This window comes from Aristolochia californica, unplaced genomic scaffold (assembly GCF_029961685.1).
Source record: "Aristolochia californica isolate CCGP_79_NKW_82.1479 unplaced genomic scaffold, dmAriCali1.0.hap1 SCAF_9, whole genome shotgun sequence".
Taxonomy (NCBI): Eukaryota; Viridiplantae; Streptophyta; class Magnoliopsida; order Piperales; family Aristolochiaceae; genus Aristolochia; species Aristolochia californica.
In genome coordinates, this window is record NW_027182290.1 from 2,045,503 (window position 1) to 2,067,891 (window position 22,389).

The 22,389-nt window shown below is 38.9% G+C and overlaps 5 protein-coding genes across 9 annotated transcripts; 4 read left to right on the top strand and 1 right to left on the bottom strand.

Moving 5' to 3' along the window:
* Window positions 1–626: 626 nt before the first annotated feature.
* Window positions 627–3,823, top strand: LOC137942008 (pentatricopeptide repeat-containing protein At1g34160-like). 2 transcript variants are annotated; one of them, XR_011110461.1, is made up of 3 exons: window positions 627–2,362; window positions 3,036–3,271; window positions 3,464–3,823. XR_011110461.1 is itself a non-coding variant. In XM_068787668.1 (2 exons), the coding sequence occupies exon 1, from the start codon at window positions 627–629 to the stop codon at window positions 2,346–2,348; it is 1,722 nt and encodes a 573-aa protein (XP_068643769.1). In that variant the 3' UTR covers window positions 2,349–2,362; window positions 3,036–3,345. The 2 variants fall into 2 exon arrangements, 1 of the variants encoding a protein (XP_068643769.1); XM_068787668.1 differs by lacking the exon at window positions 3,464–3,823 and having other exon boundaries at window positions 3,036–3,345.
* A 938-nt stretch (window positions 3,824–4,761) lies between these two features.
* LOC137940494 (aspartic proteinase-like protein 1) lies at window positions 4,762–9,479 on the top strand. Of its 2 annotated transcripts, none has more exons than XR_011110328.1 (10): window positions 4,762–5,350; window positions 6,535–6,670; window positions 6,913–7,154; window positions 7,250–7,477; window positions 7,582–7,720; window positions 7,810–7,880; window positions 7,962–8,061; window positions 8,656–8,703; window positions 8,832–8,903; window positions 8,997–9,085. XR_011110328.1 is itself a non-coding variant. In XM_068785595.1 (10 exons), exons 1-10 carry the CDS (start codon window positions 5,055–5,057, stop codon window positions 9,227–9,229), a joined length of 1,581 nt encoding a protein of 526 aa, XP_068641696.1. In that variant the 5' UTR covers window positions 4,762–5,054; the 3' UTR covers window positions 9,230–9,479. The 2 variants fall into 2 exon arrangements, 1 of the variants encoding a protein (XP_068641696.1); XM_068785595.1 differs by having other exon boundaries at window positions 8,656–8,719; window positions 8,997–9,479.
* A 3,301-nt stretch (window positions 9,480–12,780) lies between these two features.
* LOC137940962 (heavy metal-associated isoprenylated plant protein 23-like) lies at window positions 12,781–14,074 on the top strand. Its single transcript, XM_068786098.1, has 2 exons — window positions 12,781–13,467; window positions 13,565–14,074. The coding sequence occupies exons 1-2, from the start codon at window positions 13,308–13,310 to the stop codon at window positions 13,861–13,863; spliced, it is 459 nt and encodes a 152-aa protein (XP_068642199.1). The 5' UTR covers window positions 12,781–13,307; the 3' UTR covers window positions 13,864–14,074.
* Window positions 14,075–14,859: 785 nt separating this feature from the next.
* LOC137941708 (photosynthetic NDH subunit of lumenal location 4, chloroplastic-like) lies at window positions 14,860–18,638 on the bottom strand. 3 transcript variants are annotated; one of them, XR_011110435.1, is made up of 5 exons: window positions 18,207–18,638; window positions 15,969–16,061; window positions 15,696–15,775; window positions 15,547–15,615; window positions 14,860–15,394 (listed from the first exon to the last, which is right to left on the bottom strand). XR_011110435.1 is itself a non-coding variant. In XM_068787239.1 (5 exons), the coding sequence occupies exons 2-5, from the start codon at window positions 16,006–16,008 to the stop codon at window positions 15,327–15,329; spliced, it is 240 nt and encodes a 79-aa protein (XP_068643340.1). In that variant the 5' UTR covers window positions 16,009–16,061; window positions 18,248–18,638; the 3' UTR covers window positions 14,864–15,326. The 3 variants fall into 3 exon arrangements, 2 of the variants coding, with proteins under 2 accessions (XP_068643340.1, XP_068643339.1); XM_068787239.1 differs by having other exon boundaries at window positions 14,864–15,394; window positions 15,696–15,758; window positions 18,248–18,638; XM_068787238.1 differs by having other exon boundaries at window positions 14,864–15,394; window positions 15,696–15,758.
* A 1,175-nt stretch (window positions 18,639–19,813) lies between these two features.
* LOC137942141 (agamous-like MADS-box protein AGL104) lies at window positions 19,814–21,915 on the top strand. The gene is made up of 10 exons (XM_068787834.1): window positions 19,814–19,998; window positions 20,097–20,147; window positions 20,269–20,290; window positions 20,396–20,457; window positions 20,756–20,783; window positions 20,868–20,929; window positions 21,068–21,167; window positions 21,247–21,297; window positions 21,377–21,501; window positions 21,612–21,915. Exons 1-10 carry the CDS (start codon window positions 19,814–19,816, stop codon window positions 21,913–21,915), a joined length of 990 nt encoding a protein of 329 aa, XP_068643935.1.
* Window positions 21,916–22,389: the final 474 nt, after the last annotated feature.

The window sequence follows — 22,389 nt, forward strand, 5'->3', positions numbered from 1 at the left end:
CCTTCGCGACCTCTATTATAGAGCGAGCATAGGAGGCTAAGTCTCTGTCGCATGTCGCAGAGTCTCCTCTCTATGTCGCAGAGTCTCCTCTCTACCTCTCTTCTCCCTTCAACCTCCCTCTCTTCTCCGTTTCGATGTATTACCGTTGGAGTGTGGCCTATCGGCCCACCGTAATCTCCCGCTATTATAAGCATTGTGAGAAAGATAAAGTTAATTAGGAAAAATTAAACTAACGTCATAAAAATAATAATTTATATTTTTATTTATAAAATAATTATTTTTATTTATTCAATATATTAATTTTATAATTATTATATTAAATTAGTGATTTTAATAGTCATAATTAAAATATTATTAAATTTAATATTTGATAAAAAAATTTGGTTTAATTATCTCATTGCTATAATTAACTAAATCAATGATTTTAAATTTTGTGATAATATATTATTAATTAATAATACGTTAAAATATAACATACATGAATACATTTTTCATTAAAAAATAAATAATACCACTTATAAAGGTTAATGGTCATGTTGGCTGGGCTAATTTCGTAAAAAGACTAACTGGGCTAACTGGGCATTTGAAGGACATTTGACCCCGCCCTTGCGGTGTGTTCCGCGCTCATGGCCCTATTTGACTCGCTTCTACGGAAGTGCGCAACGTTCAAGCACATCAAGCAGCTCCAGGCCCACCTCATCATCTCCTCCGATTTTCAAAATCAGGGCTACCGCGGGAAGTTCCTGGATTACTGCGCCGTCTCTCCTGCCGGCGATGTGTGCTACGCGGAGGCGATCTTCCGTCAGATCGAGAATCCACAAACCAACGACTGGAACGCCATCATCCGTGGCCTCGCCCAGTCCGATGACCCAAAACGAGCCGCTGAATGGTACGCTGCAATGTCTCGTCAGGCCCACAAGCCGGACGCGCTCACATGCTCCTTCGCTCTCAAAGCCTGTGCCCGTGTTTTGGCGCTAGTTGAAGGGAGGGAGATTCATGGGCAGTTCATTCGTTTGGGATTCGAGGCTGATGTACTGCTTCAGACCACGGTGATTGATTTGTATGCGAAATGCGGAAAATTAGATGAGGCTCAACGCCTGTTCGATGAAATACCGAGAAGAGATGTGCCGACCTGGAACGCGTTGATTAATGGATTGGCGCAGGGCAGTCGAGCGAGAGATGCCCTGGTCCTGTTTCATCAGATGAGGAGTTCGGGTGTCTGGCCTGACGAAATTACGGTAGTCGGAGCTCTTGCTGCTTGCTCACAGCTGGGGGCTTTGACTGAGGGAAATTCTGTTCACTCATATGCTTGCGAGGTTCAGTTAGACTCTAATGTTCGTGTCTGTAATGCTCTGATTGACATGTATGGGAAATGCGGAGACGTTGATCGAGCTTGTCGTGTCTTTAATCAGATGGATCGACGAAGTCTTGTGTCATGGAACACCATGATCATGGGGCTTGCTATGCATGGTCGAGGAAGGCAGGCCGTTGATCTTTTTAGCAAGATGGCCTGCTCCGGAATCCAACCTGATGCTGTCACGTATCTTGCCGCTCTCTGTGCATGCAATCATGGAGGCCTAGTGGATGATGGGCTGCGCATTTACCATGAAATGGTGAAACATGGAGTTACCGTCAATGTCAAGCACTATGGGTGTTTGGTAGACCTTTTGGGTCGAGCGGGGCGGTTACAGGAGGCTCATACTATGATAAGGTCTATGCCACTAGTGCCTGACGCTGTCCTCTGGCAAAGTTTATTGGGTGCATGCAGTATGTATGGTGATGTTGAGCTAGCTGAATTGGCATCAGAGAAATTGAGAGAAATGGGTTCTAATAGTGATGGGGATTATGTTGTAATGTCAAACGTGTATGCAGCCTACAAAAGGTGGGACGATGTTGGAAGGGTTAGGGAGGTCATGAAAAGCAAAGATGTGAAGAAGGTGCCAGGTTTTAGCTTCATTGAAGTGGACGGTGCGATTCATAAATTTGTCAATGGCGATCGGAGCCATTCCTATTCAAAGGAGATTTATGCTAAATTGGATGAGATCAATATTAGGATTAAGGCATTTGGTTATGCTCCTAGGACTTCGTTCGTGTTACATGATATCGGTGAGGAAGAGAAGGAGAATGTTGTGTTTTATCATAGCGAGAAATTGGCTATTGCTTATGGGTTGATTTGTTTGAAAGAGGGGTCCCCAATTCGAGTGATTAAGAACCTCAGAATATGTGGAGACTGTCACGAGGTGTTTAAACTGGTTTCTAATATTTATGGGCGAGAGATTATTGTAAGGGATCGTGCACGATTCCATCATTTCAAAGAAGGGTCCTGCTCATGCAATGACTATTGGTGATTCATTGAGATTTGGTAAAAGTTTTCTATCTCATGTGATACCCACATCAATTTATGCAACCAATTCCATTTATCAAAGTAATCAAGCAAATGATAATTCTCTATTTCCATCTCCCCATAGCTTGATACTTTAACTACTCAAAATGGATCTATATATTATGTTATTTTGTTTTGTTGTGATTTTTTTTGTTTTTTTGTGTGGCTCCCTTCAAATTGTAGGTGTCAAATCCGATGTTCTAGTTCGTAAGAATCATCAAAGCAAAAAAACCTTTGTTTTTATTTGTCTAAAGTGTTTCCCTCTTTTCTGTGGTATGACTGCATTTAGTGAACTATGTCCTGATTTTTCTTTGTGTATCCACTTTAGTTAAATGTTAATCATTTTCATTTTAGTGTGAGTTGAATTCCAAATGTGAGAGTGCCTTTTCTGTTCCATTTGAACAATTTCAAATTGAGAAGACAGATTTTCTATATTTATAATTTCAATTGTGAGATGCCAATAATTCTGAATAGCTTCTGTCCTAGTTTTACTTCTTTTCAACCATATAAATTCAGAATTGTCAAATGGTAAATTCAAATTTTGGAAGAAGCAAGAAAAAAACAGTGCCACATGATGGTGTTTGAATCTTGTGGCCTCCCTTGGGGATTTGACACTAAGTTCTGACTTTCACTCAAATCTTTCCACTGGCAGCCTTCCCATTTGCATCCTATGGAAGCATTACGGTTGTAGCACTCGTTTGCAAGTAGGTCACTGCACAATCGGATGGCAGTCTCCGTCATCAGTGTAGGTACCCCATGCCTGACATCCCACATCACCAGAGAACTAGGTACAAAAAATGCCACAGTTTTCTTGGAAAATGGCTGAGGAAAAAAATTGCTTCACGGCCATGCATCAGAATGCCAGAGCTAGAGGAAGACTATCTCCAGGTTTGATAATTCTTCCTGTCTTTACTGGACTTGGCATTTACACTACTGGCTAATTTAGTCCGTACCTGCGAGAATTTCAAGGGTTCTTCTTTTGTTACGTGAAACTACTATCTGAATCTGTGGGATGAAAGATGATCATGTTAAAGAGAACTTGAATACCTGAAACAATCTAACTTCTCCACTTGAAACCAGATGCGGAGTGGGTTTCTTGAGTAAGACTATGTTCAACTTGTCTGGAAAAGCCAAAACTTCGAGCGAGGTGGCCAAAAGATTGTCGGCTCTTGCTCGCAAGGGTGGTTCCCAGTATGTCAGACCCACGAAAGAGGTCCCAAGCAAAGCTTCATTCATTTGTATTTAGACTAAATTACTCCTAACCTGAATGCTTCCTGGGCTAAGGTATACTCTCAGCTGAATTGGTTTATTTTTATCTATAAAAATAATTTTCGACCTGAGCAAATTGAAAGGGCATATCTATAGGCAATATAAATTCTGGGTGCTCCTATAGTTTTTACTATGACATTGTGATTCAACATTTTTGTTTCTTTTAATGAGGTAAGAGTAGTTGTTTAAACTTGCTGCATGTTACCCTTGAGTTTTTTACTAATAGAAAGGCTTTTACATGTTTCACTCTTTAGTTCATGAGCAATTGGAGGCTTTGGACGATTGAATCTCTTTCATTTTATAGAGAAAACGTCAGAAAACTGAGAAAGGACTTCCACCAGCTGCCACTGAATTTGGCCGATCGGATATAAAAAACGAAAAGAAAAGAAAAGAAAATAAGAATATGATCATTATTATTCTAAAAAATATTTAGTAAAAATTAGATAATGATTAAAATTTTCTGTTTACTGACGGGTTTTCATGAGAAATGGTAGAGTAGGGATGTAATAAAATTTGAAATTATAATTTGTTTAATAATTTGTTGAAACAATTTATATTTTATTTAAATTTAAATTTAATAATAAAAAAATATTTTTTATTAAATTTAAATATATTTTTAAAATACACCATATATTTTCCGCTTTACCATAGCAAGAGTCCCCACAAAAGACCTACCTCACCTGAACTTTCCTATTTTTTACTTGTTGTGGGCCCAAAAAAAACGAAAGGGACGCCACATGTGTACGTTTGTCATCGTCAAAGTTTGTGTCATGACAAAAAAACAAAAAAGATGTTTCTACTTGTAAGGAGGTGTTAGGGTTTTTTAAATTTTAAGGCTAATTTAGTAATTTAACTCTTTAAAATAACTAAATTATATTTTTTATCAAATTGTAAAAGAATATTTATATAGAGGTGTTCATTTTAAGTACTTGGGATATGTAGGTATTTTGCCATATCATAGGAGTATAAAGGTAATTAAATAATTTAATCGGGAGAGGCTACACAGGCGACGGGTTACGCACACCGAAATGTGTCGCATACTGTGCACGTTGGGTCTCTCAATATAGCCTTCCCTCGGAAGAGAAACTTCAAAAATCATCAAGGTCTCTGTCCCTGCTTTTTGGCTTTCCCTTTTTTTCTGTTTCTGCACTCAGAACGAGTGAATCACCTCGGAGAGCAGCTGCTTCATCTGAAACCGACCGCCAGGAACCCTAGATCTCGTTGCCGAGCTAAAAAAAGCCCCAGATTTCTCTGTTTCCACCTTCCTGCTTCACTAAGTTCTTACTGAATGCACGCAGATTCACTCTTACGAGGTTCGGGAGTTCAAGATCTGTGTATCTTTATCCTCTTATATCTGGCATTTCCGCTCTTGAAGACCTAGGTTCATATTATTCGAGCAGACATGGCGACTGCGCTTCTCGTTTCGGTTATAGCTATGTGTTTCCTGGTCGATGTATCGCACTCTCTCACATTTTCTTTTAAGCTGATTCATCGGTTTTCTGACGAAGCTAAGGCTGTTAAGGTTGCGAAGCATGGTGAGGTTTCTATTCGTTGGCCTAGGCATAGGACTGTGGAGTATTATAAGACGCTGTTGAGGAGCGATTTGCAGCGGCAGAGTATGAAGCTTCGAGCTCGGTATCCGCCTTTATTTCCTTCTGAAGGAAGCGAGACTTTTTTCCCTGGGAATGACATGGGATGGTAGTCATCTATCTCTACTCAGCTACACTTGGATCGATACGTGTTCTGGCATCTTCTGCTCTTTCTTTCTTTCCTTTGGTGCGAGTTATCTAAATGTGCATGCCTGTCCTTTGAAGTCGTTAATTCCGCTTGTATCTGGTTTAACTGTCGACTTCAAAATGTAGGCATGTTTAGTTTGAGATTTTTTTGAACATTTCCAGTAGCCTTTTTGTCAATATGACTAATACATCCATCTGCGAGTAACGATGAAATGTGTCGTGGAAAATATTGGTGTATTGATGGCTACTCCCATCCAGCATTGCTGGGCAGACTGCAACATCAGCTTGTTGTGATTGAACGGCAGGCGTTGTTCGGTGCGGCATGCTTCCGAAGGACAAGCGAGAACCTGTAGAACCTTACTGCGAGCATTTCCAAGTTAAAATTTAAGCTTACTCGTTTGGTCATAATCCTGGCTGTCCAAAGCTGTGCATGAGCGGGATGGAGTGCTATCTTTCAAAGTGCTTGTGTGAGGCATGCATGATCTATCGCCATGGGCAAACCTGGGGGAGCCTATTTAACCTGTTTGATACCACTGTGATAACTGGTCTGTCTGTCCACTTCTTCAGCATATACTTTTATTTTATTTTTTCCTGCTCACAAACAAAAGTTAAAGGTTTTTTATTTGAAGAGGCCTAATTAAGTTTGAGAAAAAGGTTTCATTCTGTTTCTTGAGAGCAAAATACATTTTGCTCCATGGTCTTGTAATTAGTGGACATCTGCTTCTGAAAAATATTAGCTTGTGTTTTAAGCACCAAGTCATGCTTGGCAAATTCTGAAGTGTGTGTGTGTGCTTTTTATTTATGAAAGTATATACTTCCTGATGCATTTATTATGGCGGAATGTGTTGTAAACTTCTCATTGTGTGGTGTCCTTTCTTGTTCCACAGTTTTTAATAATATTAGTAACATTTAAAGTTAGCATGGTTTAGCGAGGAGTATAAGCTTTCTTATGTGTGTATAGGAAGTTGATTGACCAATCTGTGATGAGTAAGCAGTATATTTTTAAATATTACTACCTTATATATGAAGTTATCTGCAATAGTATGTGATTTGTACCGGTACATCTTCTATACCCTTACAAATGAAATTTGATATTTGTGTGTGCTGTGCTGATTATCAAATGTTTCTTGATTTGCAATTTAACAGGTTGCATTACACTTGGGTTGATATTGGAACTCCAAATGTTTCATTTTTTGTTGCATTGGATACTGGAAGTGACCTGTCATGGGTTCCATGTGATTGTGAGGAATGTGCTCCGTTGTCTGACCGCTATTACAATCTGGTAGGCTGGATTTCTTATTGTGGTTTACAGCTTCTCTATTTTAGCCTACATCTTTTTCTCCCAGATTGTTGTTTTTGCTAAAAACTGAATGTGTTGGTACGCTTGAAATACTCATTTATATATCTGTATGGAGTTATCCAGTTGTGAGCTGGTACTGCTAGGACTTGTTAACAGGTTTAGCGCTTATTTCCGATGATTGATTGGCAGGTGCTCCCTTGTATATGGAGCATCTAATTCTGCAGGATAGAGATCTTGGTGTGTACAGCCCATCCAAATCAAGCACTAGCAAGCACCTTCCCTGCAACCACCATCTCTGTGAGTTGGGTCCAAACTGCAAAAGTTCAAAGTTGCCTTGCCCTTACCGTGTTGATTACGTCTCTCAGAACACTTCAACTTCTGGAGTTTTGGTTGAGGATCTACTACATTTAGCTTCCAGTAGTGTGCAGTCCTCTGCCCCTACAGTGAAGACTTCAATTATTATAGGGTATACTCGGTTCGATTTTATGATTTTTTGAGGTGGTCAGTGTATTGGTTTGATGGTCTTATTTCTAAAGCAGTCATTTATGCTCTTGAGTGCAGCTGTGGCCGGAAGCAAACTGGTGGTTATGTAAGTGGAATTGCACCTGATGGTCTGCTTGGTATGGGATTTGGAGCCATTTCTGTTCCAAGTTTCCTTGCTAAGGCAGGACTTGTTCGAGATTCTTTCTCATTGTGCTTCAAAGAAGATGCATCTGGAAGAATTTTCTTTGGGGATCAAGGCTTATCTAAACAACTGTCTACACCGTTCTTGACTGTGGAAGGAAAACAGTAAGTTCTTGATGTTTGAGTTTTTAATTCAGGAGTATTTGTGGGTGGGTGAATAATTCTGGAGAAGTTTGAAATCTTTGTATCAACGTTGGGACTTGGTGCAGCCTCACATATATTGTTGGAGTAGAGAATGTCTGTATTGGATCCGTATGTCAGAAGCAAAAAAACTTCAGAGTGCTCGTTGATAGTGGGTCATCCTTCACCCATCTACCCAATGATGTCTATGAGAAAGTAACTATGGAGGTATTCATCTAGTTTTCTACGTGATCTTGGAAAACAATTTCCATTATTATGATGGTCGTTGATTTAAGGTGCTTGTTTTTAAATGTTAGTTCGACAAACAAATGAATACTTCAAAGATAAGCTATGAAGATTCAACATGGGACTGCTGTTATAATATCAGGTATTTGCCTATTTCTTTTTTTTCTTAATCCGAAATTCGTTATTCTTTCCTTCTACTGATAGTTGTCACACCTGGGAACAGTTCACTGGATTTGGCTCAAGTTCCTACCTTGAGTCTAACGCTTGTGGGGAACAACAGCTTTATTGTCCAAAATCCTTTCTTGCCGTTGTATTTGATTGAGGTACAGATGGTTGTCCTGGTATTAAGTTTATTAGTTTCTCTACCCATTGCTACCTGGAAAGGAGATATCATATCATTAATATCATTATTATTTCTGTACAACAACCATTCATGACCTGATGATTCTAGCTATACATATACATCAACCATATTGTTTATTTTGGGTTTTCAGAATTTTGGTATTATTAAGAAACATGCAGATATTTGCAATTCTTCTCTGGTGATGATTGTTCCTCAAGAATTCAAAGTGTTTCTAGTGCTATCCCAGTAGTTCCATCCTAACTGCATTCTTTTACTTCTTTTTGGTAATCTTTCCAAGATATTGCAACATAAGTTCAAAGGTGTCTTTTGAGTTTTAGAAATATGGACGTATTGATGTGTGAGATGAGTCACAGCTTGGAGAGCATTTTGTACAGCTTAGTCAACTCTTCTTTGCAAGACTAAGAATATTTCAGTGGTTCTGGAAAGTGCTAGTGACCCATGACGCTCTGTGAACCCTCCGCCTTCCATTTTCTGTGACATTTAACTGAGACTATAGTCTGTTCCTGCTGCTGGTTATTGACATATTTATGTACCCATATTCTTGATTCTCTAGGGACAGTCAGATGTGTTGTGTTTAGCTTTTCAACCAACTGAAGATGAGGTTGGTACCATTGGGCGTGAGTTCACTTACCCTTTTTGAATCTTGTAAACAGTCCATCAATTGCTACATCTTCATCTTACACTTTTTTGTTTCCCTGATCTATGGTACTTTAAAATTTCCTAATGCAGAAGACTTTATGACGGGCTACCGCATGGTGTTTGATCGTGAGAACTTGAAACTGGGCTGGTCACGTTCAAATTGTAAGTTTGCTCTCATTATCTTTCGCCTTCCCACTTGTTGTTAACAATTAAATGTCTCTCTAAATGTCCGACATCTTTTCTGTGGGTTTGTAGGTCATGATTCAAGTGGTAGTCCCAGAGTACCTTTGACACCCCCCACACTTGGCAGACCCGAGAACCCCTTGCCAACGAGCGAGCAACAGAGTTCTCCTGGAGGCCGTGCAGTTTCTCCAGCAGAAGCAAGTAGGACCCCAGCTAATCCTTCAGCAGCTGTGTCTCTATTTGCTTCTCTACGGTTTCAATTTCAGACTCCGCTGCTGCTATATCTTGCACTTCTGCACGTCTAGTTGGATGCCATAGTTTTTTCTACATCTCCAACTACTTCCACTCTGTACATTCCAACCCACTGTTTTTTTTTCTAGTGGCAGGCTTATTTCTCCAATGTATTTTTTTAGGTCATTGGATGGATCAGCCAGCTGGTAGTAGGACGGAGCTTCCCCTGTTTGTGTTTTTCTCCTTAATTTGTTATCCACTTTTTCTAATTTTCCTCTTTCCAGTTTTCAGGTTCGAACTTATTTTACATCTTTAGTGTTGTCAGCTCCTGCTTGTCATTTCATGGATATTCAATGCTGAGGATTTAGATAATCCCAGGAGCAAATCTAAGGACTTTCTGGTAGCTTTCTTTAATGTAACCAACCCATGTCTTCGGACCAGCAAGGACAGCGAAGATGATAAAATAAATGCGAAGCGAGACTTTGTGGTGCGATTTGTGTTCGTAGTCGTCCTGATGTCTTGTCTCCCTCTCTTGGGGTTTGGCACTTGGGCAATCTTCACTGATTGAAGTATGTTTTGACGTCTCGCGTTATGAATAAACAAGTGACTTGTATCTGGCAAATGCTGATTGGGACAGCACGATTTGCTTTGTAATCGAAGCTCTCACTCCACTCTCAATTTTGCAATATTTTGCAATATTAATTCGCTTCTGTCGGCAAGTTAAAAGAGGATCTGATTAAACCCTTCTTGTGTCTGCTAGTTGTTCGGTTCGATTTATAAACTAAGAAAAGCTGATCCAATTTGTATAATCCAGACTCCGCTTTTATCAAAGCTGAGTTAACTCACCCCTAGTCCAAGTCTCGTTTCCATGGATGAATCTCCTTTTCTTTCCCCTACCATAGTTGCATGTGCGTTTGGTAGGGCGTCTCTTTCGAACCTTTTGCCCTTTTAAAGGGTAGTGACTCCTACACTCACAGAAGGAGAAGCAATAATCAAGCTGTTCCCAACTCTCAGCAAGCACTACTCCATCTCTCTCAAAAAGCACATCTCCCCATAAGGGAGGGAGAGGTTTCTGCTACTTTTCCTCCCTCTAGTATTTAAAAAAAAAAAAGCCATCATTAAGACTTTAACAGGCAACCCCACTTCAACTTTTACAAAAAGTTCTCCTAAGCAACAACAGCTTTCTCTTTCAAGACAAGAAGCTTCCTTGTATTGTCTTCCTCACATGCACATGAAGCTGAAAGGACGGATCCCATACCCTTGTTTAAAAAGAGATTTTTTTTGTTCAAAAGTTTCACTGCGATAAGAAACTTTCAGGGACCCTGTGTCTCTGCTTTGTGAGAGGTAGGTAGAGTTTTTGGACACCACACTTCCCTAGTGATCAAAAATTTATTTGCAACTCCTCCTTTTGGTGCATCACCCCATCTCGTTAAATCAAGAGAAGGTGATTGGAGCATATATATATAAATAAGACATTTTATAAAAGACAACCCCAATTGGATCTTTCATTACAATAATTTCGGTTTCCGACAGAGATCGGTTCAAAGGTCGAACCATTTTAAATACCTTTTTCCTCGGTTTTAAAGTAGGATTTTTCATGGGTGACCCATTCTATGATGAATTTAGAATGTATCAGGTAGTCCTTTTCACCTTTGTGATGACTTTACTTTGATCATGAGTTACCTTTTTCGTAAGTTACTAGGATTCGAACACGAGATATAGTGTTTGATTCGATCCTTTAGAATTTATCAAATAGTCCTTTTATTCTCGATGATTTTACTTTTATAATGGGTGACCTTTTTTGTAAGTCACTAGGATTCGAACATGAAATACAGTGTTTGATTCAATGCTAACATGTTAGAATATATTGATCCTGCTTGACACCCATACACATTTTGATCTCAGAATCGTAATTACTTCACTCTTTCTTTGTTTCTTCTAAATCTTTCTTCAATTCAACTTCTCTAAACCTATGGGCATCTCCAACCAATCAGTAGTTAAGCAACAACTGCAAACATTGGTGAGTGCCCACTCCCCCGTTTGTTCATGGCAAGCACTACCTTTCTCTTTTATGCAAGCCATGTCCGAAGAACCAACCCAACCCCTCCATCCCTCCATCCCTTTATCCTCACACGACCACAAAATCTGTTTAGGTACCATTGAACCTGAAAATAGAAAATAAAATAAGAATTTAACCATTAGTATTCTTAAAAATAATTAGAAAAAAAATAATTTAATTATTATCTTATTTTCACTAAAAATAATGATCAAATTCTCAGTTTTTTTGTAGGAGTTCCAAACAGACCCCAATAAAAAATATCCAAGCTGCACTAGGAATTTCCGACAATAGCAGCTGAGCTTTCTATTGCAGTCGCCATTGCCATTTATTTTGGGTTCCCTCGGGAAACTTCGAACTATGGATGGAGTTACTTTCATGGCGGGTCCTTAATTTGGATGGCTGTTTGTCATTTTGCTTTGGTGAAGTATGTGGCAGAGTTAGGGTTTACGTGTGTCTACTTACGTGATGAAGTGTTTCTACTCGTATTATAATTGTATATTACTCGACGTTACATCTGAAAGGAAACTTCGTAGCTTCCGTCGTGCAGGGATTGACGAGTCGGTTCGTACCTGCCTTCTCCTGTCGACGTGAAAAGAAACCAGATCGCGTTTCAATAAAAAAATCAAACCCACGAACGTAAGAAACGAATTCTTTGCAGTTTCTTTACTTTCGATGCTTCTGTTACAGAATCAGGTAAAGAAACAAAATCTGTGGGAACCCAGAGCGTCATTCCAGATTCAACAGAAGATTAACAGGTAATGTTTCGGTTTCGTTTCTGTCTCCGCGTTAATGATTTCAGACATCGAACTTGAGATTCTCTTCATACAGTTGAACTGTCTGAAAGTGGGTCGATGAGAAGATGGCTGTAAGTTGCAAAACGATTATCCCTCAGGTGAGGAGGCCCGCCATGATCGATTGATTGACAAGATTAATGTAACGATACTGATTCTGTCTCGTATTAAGAGTCGATAGACGCGAATAAACTTAAAAAAATGAAGAGCTGAAGAATTTAAACTGTTTCTTGCAAAAATGACAGAGCTTTAAAATACTCGACTTTGACCACCTCTCTGCCGTCTGTGAAAGCAGCCAAATGCCTTTCCTTGTTCTTCTCTTTGACAAACCCTTTCTGCCACCGCCCAATCAGTGGCTAATCACCCACCGCTCCTAAATCAAACTCAGAGAAACCCAGCTTTTAACAGCTTGCGCTATCATCAGATTTTTCAAATCCACAGTGGAGGCCTATACCAACCCAAACGTGGCCTCGGCTGACGACATCGAAAACCAGCAAAGTCTTCTCTGTGATTTTTCGCTTTCTTTTATTTGCATGGACCACTCGGTTAGCTGCCTCCCTCGGCTTTTGCTGGTACTTTCGGCTCGTTCAAATTCACTGGTTCCGCCAGGTTTCTTCCACTACAAGGCTTGTGCTTGCTACTGTAGCATTTCTTTGGGTGAAGGATTCCAATCACCTAAATTATTTTAGGCACCTAAACAGAGTTTTTTAGATTTTACAAGGCTTTTTCGGGTTTCCACCTGCTTTCCTTCAGTAATAGGGAAACGTTTATTTATTTCTTTTCTTTTTTGTTTCCTGGTTGGGGTTGCCTTCAGAGGTCTATATAAGAAACCTGCACACCAAGTGAAGGGAAAGCAGTAGAGCCTTGAAGGAAAGGAGTGAGAGGGAAGAAGCTTCTAGCAAGATCATCACGAGGAATTTTTGAATCCGTTCCGTGCTGTCTCTCTTTTCAGAAAACATCTCTGGTTGTTGTTTAGCTAGATGTTTGTCTTCTCCATCTCTCAGCTTTTTGCTTGTACGAGTTCTTCTGTCTCTGTCCTTTAATCTTCCAGTCCATCAAGATCAAAATCTCTCTCAGCTTTTTCTTCAACAGACATCAAAATCAGATCATCTTTCAGCTACCCATTTTTCTAAAAATCCATCTGAAAGTTCCTGCCTGTCAGATTTCTTTGGTAACCCAGAAAAATTCAGCTGCTTGCTGGACTTTCTTTCTAAGATTTTTAGAGTTTTGGGTGAGAGTAGCCTGTCTCCGGTTTTGAGCTAGGTTTTTTCCCTAAGAAACTGTTCCTGACCAGAAGCAAAAATGGGGGTGGCGGGTACCCTGGAATATTTCTCCGGGCTTCTGAGCAGTGGCCACAAGTACAAGAAGAAGAAGAAGCAGTTGAACACAGTGGAGCTCAAAGTGAGGATGGACTGCGATGGCTGTGAGCTTAAAGTCAAGAAAGCTCTTTCATCTCTCAGTGGTTAGCAAAATCACCCTTCTCATCCTCCTTATTGGGTAACTGTTTTCTGCAATTTTATTTTCTTTATCGTCTCAAAATATGCTCCGTCTCTCTGCAGGAGTCAAATCTGTCGAGATAAACAGAAAACAACAGAAGGCGACTGTGACTGGATATGTGGACGAAAAGAAGGTCCTCAAGAAGGCCAAATCGACTGGTAAAAAAGCTGAGATTTGGCCTTACGTTCCGTATAATCTGGTGGCTCATCCTTACATAGCACAAGCTTATGACAAGAAAGCTCCCCCTGGTTACGTCAGGAACGTTGAAGCCATTTCAGTATCTCACTCTGTAAACAAACAGGAAGAGCAGTACACTACCATGTTCAGTGATGAAAACCCAAATGCCTGTTCCATCATGTAAACCAATATATATCATCTCCATGATAGCTATAAATAGATGGAAAAAAAGAGTAAAGTTTATATTTTTTTCTTCTTCTTTTTCGCTTTTGCCCCTGTAAAATCACTTGTAGTTTTGAGAATCTGAGAGTTGCAGCCTTGTAGATTATATTAATGGTTATTGTGTTCATTATTTTTATCTGCCTATAATCTTCAAATGGAAGTAGTAAACTCTTCGAAATTTTTTTGTGGGAATTGTGGGATTGAAGAATATCAGTTCATCTACTGTAATTGTTCTCTGAATGGGTGATGTTTCAGTATTCTGCTTTGATCGGTAGTTCATGTTTCCTAGGTACCTCTACTGCAACGCCTGTGACGCCCATGTGTATCAGTACAGATCTGTACGTGATTAAGAATCTAAAAATAGGAAGAAAAGAGCAAGGATTGCCTTTCAGAGCTGTCGCAACTGGCTTCACGCCAGTGTAGAAGAACATGCCAGACAGTCCTGTACAGAGCAACGCCTGGTAGAAATCAGTCCTTGAGATTGGAAAGTCGATGGCGTTTTCCTGTCCATTTATGTAAATTTTCCGTAAAGAGAAGACAGATTAAGCGGGAAAATGCTGCTCCTTGCTCAGAAACAGAGCTTCCGGTCACCGTCTTCAGGGGTTTAATATATTTTCTTTTGGTTAATTGGAGGTTCTCTCTTTGTTTTAATTTTTTCTTTTTTTTCCTGCCCTTCTTCTGCTCTTACCAGTCCTTCAAGTTGACTCCTTTTCAGGTTAATAGGAAAATAATCTTCGATAATCACCAATTGATAGTTTTTAAGATTTAAGTTCATTAGCCTCCATGACAACGTTGTGATGATCTTATGTATTACATTTAATGGAGTCCTTTTCCAGGTGAAGAAGATTAAGTTCTCTTTTGCGCTGTTGATAAAAATGGAAAGCAAACAGTCCAATATGACTAAAAGAAGAACTAGGATGCTGGTGGCAACCTTGCTGCAGTAACTGTAAATGAGAATAAACAGTTGCAGTGAGGATCACCGGGTTTTTTAATGGCAAAGCCAAGCTAGATAAAAGAAGAAACACCTTCAGGAGTACCAATATTCAGCACTAAAGGTGAAAACAAGATTTGAGTAAAGGAAATGTTCAAAAGACAAATATATACTATTTGAACGTGGAGTACTATTGCTGATGATTGAAAGTTATTAAGAAATAGTTTCAGATGGATTAGTGAGTGCAAGACCCAATTTCACAAAAGTACCATGAAATAACGTTCAAAACTCCTCAGCTCTTCTCGCCTGAATTCAATAATATTTGCGACAACTAGTTTGGCCACCAGTCTTTGCTGCTTTAGTTTCAGAAATATTTGCTCCACAGGGTTTCCCACCACAGATCTCCATCACCTAAGCCTTTCAACTTTGTACATTACCAGAAAGACACTTACTTTCGAGATCATAACCAGAGGTTCTGCAAATTTTGCCGATCTTCACTTGTAAAGTCCAACAAAATTAATATCATAGAGGAGAGTTGCATTAGCAGGGATGTTGCAATCACCTGCAAGAATACAATCAACAGAATTAGTCCTGGGTTCTCTAATGTTTTCGATTGCCTTCATTAACCCAAACATGATTGCCTTCCATCCACTAAAAAATAGAGGCTCCAGAGGAATATGATTAAGTTGGTGAAGGTTTGCAGAGCATCATCACCTTGAAAGCATCCTGCTGGTTCAGGCCCATATGCTAACTCCGGAGGTATGCGAAGTTTACGTTTTCCACCTGTACAAGATCAGGAGGTGAAATCAATCAAGTGGAACTATGAGTAATACAGGAAAATGCAGGTCTTCAAGGAATTATACCTACAACCATCGGGGATACCCCACACCACCACAAAAAATTCCCTGATCCAATCCTTTTATAACCTATATACACAAATATGCTATAATTGATAGATGAGAATGAAGCTCTCTGATATTCCAGTTACAATAAAAGAAACATGAAAAAGAACAAACAAACAGGGTCTAGGATAGACTAGCATATGAACATCATATTAATGGAGATGAAGACTAATGGATCCACTTAATAGAAAATGAGATCACACATTTCACTTGACAAAGTTCACATGCCAATACCTTCCCACCACCTATTCACATAGTTAGCGGCCGTGCACATTTGTAGCTGCTGTCAAAGACGGTTCCATCAGCAAACCTGGCAGTAGAGTGGATCTGCAAACAAAAGGCACAAATATGCTGAAAACTATGACTTTTAAACTAACAGGTAGTAACATACCAATATGACCACCCAGTAACTTTCGTTTATCATGTTAAATGATCAGAAGAAACAAGGAATCAACTTTAGGCACCTTGTCATAGAATCTCAATTGACAAGAAAAACGACATAGATTCTGATAGTTGATCTAAAACTTATGAGTGATTTCTTTCATTGCTTTTTTGTGGTACCACCAATGTGAACAGAATTTGAAGACAGATAGTTATACATGCTTAATTTTTCATCAGTTTGTTAAGTAAATAATGTAGACCAACACATCACTCTAGTATACTTAAATCCTTTCTAATATTTTTCTTTGTTTTTTTTTCAATTAAATGAAAGGTGAGATTATATATTCATCATATATATTGACTGAGTTAATATCTTAGCAGTTATTTATAAATCTTACATCCTTCAGCATTCAAAACATCTTATTTTTAAGAAATTGAGAAGCAGATGCAGAGATAGAATTAGAGGATAGCTAGAGTCTGTTAAGGGAAAGGTGTCAAGTTATGTACATGGATTTTTTGCTTAATATGTTTGAATATGTCTCTAAATCGATTGGTATAAGACAGTCAAGAGTTTTCACTCCTCTTTGAGTTTGAATTGATAATGTGGGTAATAAGAAATCACGAAAGTTTGAAAGTAGCTCCTGTTTGGGTTTGAATCAAAACAGAATTTGCTTAAGCATGGACTGGATACTCAAGAATTAAAGTGTCATGGAGAAGAATTCACAAAAGCATTAAAAAGCTAAGCAGCAGTAAGACAGGCAATAATAGTGAATAAAAAATCCATCAATCAAATTCATTAGCCTAACACTGCCTCCTAATAAATGTATGTAACCCATAACTGACGTTAACAAGAGAACCAAATGCATGTAGTCATCAAAGTGAGATTATTTATTCATCAGAGATATAGACTCAGTTAACATCTTAGCAGTTATTTACAAATTTTACACACTTCAGTTCTCAAAACATCGTATTTTAAAGAAATTAAGAAGAAGATGAGGAGATAGAATTGGAGGATAACTTTACTCCGTTAAGAGCATAGGTGTCAAGTTATGTATATTTAGAGTTTTCCTTAACATGCATATGTCTGTAATCCATTGGTTTAAGACAGTCCAGAGAAATCATTTCCACTCCTATTGAGTTTGAAATTGATGCAGTGGTTAGTAAGGAACCATGAAAGCTTAAAAAGCACTTGCATTTGTGTTTGGATCAAAACAGAGCTGGCTTAATCATGGACTGGATACTCAATGATTAATGAGCAGAGACGTATACACAAAAGCATTAAAAAGTTAAGCCGCAGTAAGTCAGACAAAAATAGTGAAATCAAAACTCCATCAATCAAATCCATTCGTCTAACAATGCTGCATGTAACCTATAACTGTCATTAACAAGAGAACCAAGAGCACCACTTCAAATAAGTGTCAGGGATGTTAATGATATAAACCGATAACAAACTCATGTGTGCATGTATGAGAACATAGGAGTGGTGTATTATATGGTGAAACCTGACTCACCCATGATTGACTCCATGTTCCCAAAAAAGGGGTGTTGTTTTAAATATGATGTAATTACAGCAGTACAAAACATAATTTTAGAACAGCAAGTGTGCTGTCTTAAGGGATGCATCCACGGAGTAGGTACTATCCCGAACCATGTAAAATCCCTGAGTTTGATTTGTTCTGTTTCCGTCTTATCTACTTTTACAATTATAACCTCATAAACTGTCCACTGAATAGACAAATGACTATACTATGTACCAAAAGTCCTTCACTAGATGACTAGCCACATTCTGCTCTCTGAAAGTTTAAGCCAAAGCTGTTGACATAATTTTTTTTTCTTTTTCCTGAAATGCTGTTGGCATAGTACATAATCCTCGCGATTGAATCAGTAATTTGGAAGCTTAAGCTGAAAAACTAAACTCTGTTGTATTCTATAGTTGCAAAAGTAAGAAACTAGCACTAGATCCTCTCGAACCAAATGAAGAAGGAGCCAATTGGCCTTGTTATTGAAGCGATAGAAGCTAAAAACAATATGTATATAAAAAAAAATCTAAAACTGCAAGTAAAGTTAGTCACAACCCATAAAATAACTCACCTAATCACATTTAAAAAATACAAAACAGTGCCAAAAGATACCAGCTTTGATTAGTTCTCCAAACAGCGCTTCGGCTCCACTTCCCACCGCAACGTCACAGTAACCAAGACCAGACTTTACAAAGTTTAAATCGCAAAGAGGCTCCCCTACAGTGGCGTAGTACTCAACTCTGGTGGCGTTCGCATCCAGAGGAGTGGATACCACCAAGGACGCAGCCAGAAGTCCGATGCCCAAATCAAGAATCTGCCTTGTGGTGGAAACGTTCGATTTGAGAGGAAACAGCGAGTCCCGTTTGGAGGAGGAAGAAGAAGATGGGGAGGCTTTTGGGTTATATGGATTGCATTTGAATGTGAGAACGAGGTGGCCGAGTTTCAGAGGCGTAGCTACTGAGAGAGGCGTGTCTCCTCTCGGTGTCTATCTGCTCGTATCTGTATTTTGAGGGCAAGGGATGTTTTCGACGTGGAAGGGAATATATACGTAGGCTTGGCAGAGGTCCAAGTGGTTCCGCTGGACCGTTCGTTCTAGCAAAACTCCGTTTGGACAGGTACAGGTTTACTACTTACAACGGTTATCTGGTGTTACAGGAGTGCATAAGCCCATTAAGCCCAAGGCCCAATTTAAAAAAGTTTATTTTCTTATTAAATGAAAAGTGTTTAGGGAAACTCCTCGATCCATTAGGCTCCCTAATTACACTCCTCGAGCACTCTAATTACATCAATCAATGGGAGATTACAAAATCAAATGAGAGAATCTATGAAATTTCTAAAATTATAATCTTATCTTACGAAGATTCTTTAACAAAGCGAAGTAGAAATTCCAGAAATCCATAAAAAAGAAGAAGGTATACTCCCATTTTTACCCTTAACTTTTAACCTTATTACTACTTTTTACTTGAGTGTATTTTCCTCTTTTGCCCTTAAGCTCATAAGCCCCCATGCAACGCATGGGTTCACATGTATGCCACCTTTTTCATTTCCTTCTTCTTCCTTCTTTCTTGATTTTTTGGAAATTTGAGTGTTCCTATTAGTTACCTAATAAGGGCCACATTGTGACATAGGACTCACTCTGAAGGTAGCCCTACCCTATCCAATTAGACAGCTTGCCACTTCTCCTAGGGGAGGGGGTTCTATTCTCCTTGCATGTGATGGGGAAGTCCCTTGGCCACCCTGCCATAGTGTGGAGTTAATTTAGCAATTGAACTAGTTAACACCATCGAATATGGTTGAATCTGATTCAACTTGGTCCTTTCCATGGCACGCAATGTGCCGTTCCAGATCCGAACCCGTCGAAACTCTCCCGCAAAAACCCTGAAGGAGCTCGAAAGAAGCGAGCCACCCAAACAAGAAAACAAAGCCCCCTTCGTCCTCCTCCTCCTCCTCCTCTCTCCTCTTTCTTACAGCAAAACTCGGCCCTTCGCCATTTTCGAACCGACTTCCTTCTCTCCAGGGCCTGCCCGCGTTAAATTCCTCCCCTCTCTCTCCTCCCTATTTTTAGTTTTGCCGTTCTTGGCTTTTTCTTCTTTTCTCTCTCTTCTGGTTTTGGTTTTTTCTTCTTCTGTCATCGCCTTCTCTCTCTGTTTCTCTCTCCTGTCTTTTCTTAGACAGATCATGGGACGTGTAAAACTCCAGATAAAGAGAATAGAGAACAACACGAATCGACAGGTTACCTTTTCCAAGCGCAGAAATGGTCTCATTAAGAAAGCCTACGAGCTCTCCGTCCTATGCGACATTGATATTGCGCTTATTATGTTCTCCCCCTCCGGCCGTCTCAGCCATTTCTCCGGCAAAAAGAGGTTCTACCTTCGTTATTCGCCGTCTTTCCTAAGTGGGTTTTCCGTTTTCGTCAAGTCTGCTTTCAATCTTTTAATTCTTGTTTTGGTTCTTCCCCCAGGATCGAAGACGTTCTCACTCGTTTCATAAATCTACCCGATCATGATAGAGGGTACGTAGTAATCCTTTTCTTTTATGTCTGCTTGTGCAGATCGTCTGAGAATTTATTTCGGTTTTTGTATGAGCTTAACCGTGACTTTATTCTCTTATTCTTCTGATGGGTTCCGCTGAAGCAGAGCTATCCATAATAGAGAGGCAAGTAGCTCTCGATCGATCGATCGACCACCCTGAGTTTATTTTTTCTCTGGTTATAATTTGATGGATCAAATCGCATACTTTCTACGTTTTTCATGCATGCAGTATGTAATCAGGACGCTTAAGAAGCTCAAATGTGAAAGCGACGTGGCTGCTCAGCTCGCCAAGTCAGTTCTCCCTCTTCTTCTTCCTTCTTCCTTCTTCCTTCTTCTCCTGCTTCTGCTGCTTTTTCTACCTCTCGTCTTCAACTATCTGTTGTAATGACAACACAAATGAATCAAACGGGAAACGAAATCTCCCTTACGACCTGGTCCATTTGTCCTGGGATTGCTTCATCCCGGGAAGCTACTATTTTAAAAAATAATTATCATTTTCTGTTCAGTAGAAAATATTTTTCATTAATCGATAATACGATTGTAATGAAGTTTTCTTCTCTTTTGATCCGGGACATATGCTTTGAACCAGTCCAGGAGCCGTTAACGCCCAAGTAGAGGTAAATTTCCATATCAACTCTATAATTAAAAACAATATTATTTTATAATTTATTTATTTATTATTATTATTATTTTTTGAATAGGAGCTTCAACATGAGATCAACAGATACCAGCAACAGCTTCAGCTAGCTGAAGAACGTCTAAGGTAATTTTTAAAAAAAATTAAGGATAATTTAATCTCTTAATCATTTAAAGGCACAAAGGGCGTATATTTTAATTAAAATTAGAAGATTTTTATGTATAATTTATAATTATTTATTTTATTTTATTTTAAATATGACAGGATTTTCGAGCCAGACCCTCTAAAGTTCGCATCAATGGAAGAGTCTGAAACGTGTGAGAAATTCCTTGTAGAAGCTTTGACACGTGTTTCCCATAGAAAGGTAAAGTGTATTAATATGTTTGTTGATATTATTATTAAATAAATAAATCTTCTAATGATATTTTTTCTTTTTTTTTCAGAAATATTTACTCACCAATCATCTTTCTTCGTATGACCCCTCAAGCATTTCGGTAAAAAATTAAATTAATTAAATTAGTAAATAATAAATAAATATTTATTTTTTATTTATATAATTAATGAAAAATACAGGTTTATTTAGATTCACAGGAGGGATTGACATCTTTTGAGAACGAGGTAGCGAGTTGGTTGCCTGATCAAAACACCCCAAACACCGGTCAAATTTTTGTTGGATCTGATCCGTTGATTCATCTCAGGTGTCATCATCTTGATCTTTCGTTTAGTAAACCTTACATGATCTCACATGTTTAATTATTTTTTTCTTTCTTTATAATTTATTATTATTATTATTATTTTCATTATTTAGAGACCAGCAAAGCTCTTTGTATGATCCCCTTTCTCACCCTGAGGGCATCCAAGTGGACCCCACTATGGGCGAGTGCCACATCAGCAACTCAAGTGATAGGAACTTGTCGGATTGGCAACCGGCCTTTACGTCTGCTGAGCTCCTATCTGCTTTAATCACACCTGGCTCCTTCCCATTGGTTCAGCAAGAATTGATCGGCCACGAAATACCATCGATTATCCCTGGAGATCAAATGAGTACTCCAACGACTAACTGCTCGCAATTACCCTCAAAGTTTGAAGAGAATGCTGCATGGCATAGTTAGTGTACCATGGTGTTTTGCGACTTGTTGAGCTAACTCATGACTCGGGTGAATCAGATCAGATTTTGGACTGAGTGAATCATGTATCTGAGTCAGATCTTAAGTTCACCCTAGAGTCCCATGTTTTATTTAACCTCTCTTGTATTTTCTTTTAAAAAAGTGTAAAAACATTGTATGGTAAGAAGATTTATACCGGGTATTGGTATATAATGCCCCCAAAAGTGCTCTATGAACCTTTTAAACCCCACACCTCTAAGAGAGGAGAAGGTTAAAAGATGCAGGTAAGGTGAAGCAAGAATATTTATATCTGGTATTGGTATATAATGTTTCAAGTCATGTACAAAAAGAAGCAGGTAAAGCTTTTTGTCTTATAAGAAGAGGCTCATGCCCTTTGTTAACAAGGGAAGATGCTTACATTCTCTCTTTTTTTTTGGCTGATATTGGCCTTTTTTGTTTTAAATTTTTTATTTCTCTTTT

What these genes read in the sequence shown, in the direction of transcription:
- LOC137942008 (XM_068787668.1), top strand. Translation starts at nt 627, where the DNA reads ATGGCCCTATTTGACTCGCTTCTACGGAAGTGCGCAACGTTCAAGCAC.
- LOC137940494 (XM_068785595.1), top strand. Translation starts at nt 5,055, where the DNA reads ATGGCGACTGCGCTTCTCGTTTCGGTTATAGCTATGTGTTTCCTGGTC. An exon ending in TTGACTGTGGAAGGAAAACA is followed by an intron (nt 7,478 to 7,581) that starts GTAAGTTCTTGA and finishes GACTTGGTGCAG; the next exon opens with CCTCACATATATTGTTGGAG. An exon ending in TGCCGTTGTATTTGATTGAG is followed by an intron (nt 8,062 to 8,655) that starts GTACAGATGGTT and finishes TTGATTCTCTAG; the next exon opens with GGACAGTCAGATGTGTTGTG.
- LOC137940962 (XM_068786098.1), top strand. Translation starts at nt 13,308, where the DNA reads ATGGGGGTGGCGGGTACCCTGGAATATTTCTCCGGGCTTCTGAGCAGT. An exon ending in AGCTCTTTCATCTCTCAGTG is followed by an intron (nt 13,468 to 13,564) that starts GTTAGCAAAATC and finishes GTCTCTCTGCAG; the next exon opens with GAGTCAAATCTGTCGAGATA.
- LOC137941708 (XM_068787239.1), bottom strand. Translation starts at nt 16,008, where the DNA reads ATGTGCACGGCCGCTAACTATGTGAATAGGTGGTGGGAAG. An exon ending in GGTATCCCCGATGGTTGTAG is followed by an intron (nt 15,616 to 15,695) that starts GTATAATTCCTT and finishes GATCTTGTACAG; the next exon opens with GTGGAAAACGTAAACTTCGC. An exon ending in ACCAGCAGGATGCTTTCAAG is followed by an intron (nt 15,395 to 15,546) that starts GTGATGATGCTC and finishes GTATTCTTGCAG; the next exon opens with GTGATTGCAACATCCCTGCT.
- LOC137942141 (XM_068787834.1), top strand. Translation starts at nt 19,814, where the DNA reads ATGGGACGTGTAAAACTCCAGATAAAGAGAATAGAGAACAACACGAAT. An exon ending in CTAGCTGAAGAACGTCTAAG is followed by an intron (nt 20,930 to 21,067) that starts GTAATTTTTAAA and finishes TAAATATGACAG; the next exon opens with GATTTTCGAGCCAGACCCTC. An exon ending in GATCCGTTGATTCATCTCAG is followed by an intron (nt 21,502 to 21,611) that starts GTGTCATCATCT and finishes TTCATTATTTAG; the next exon opens with AGACCAGCAAAGCTCTTTGT.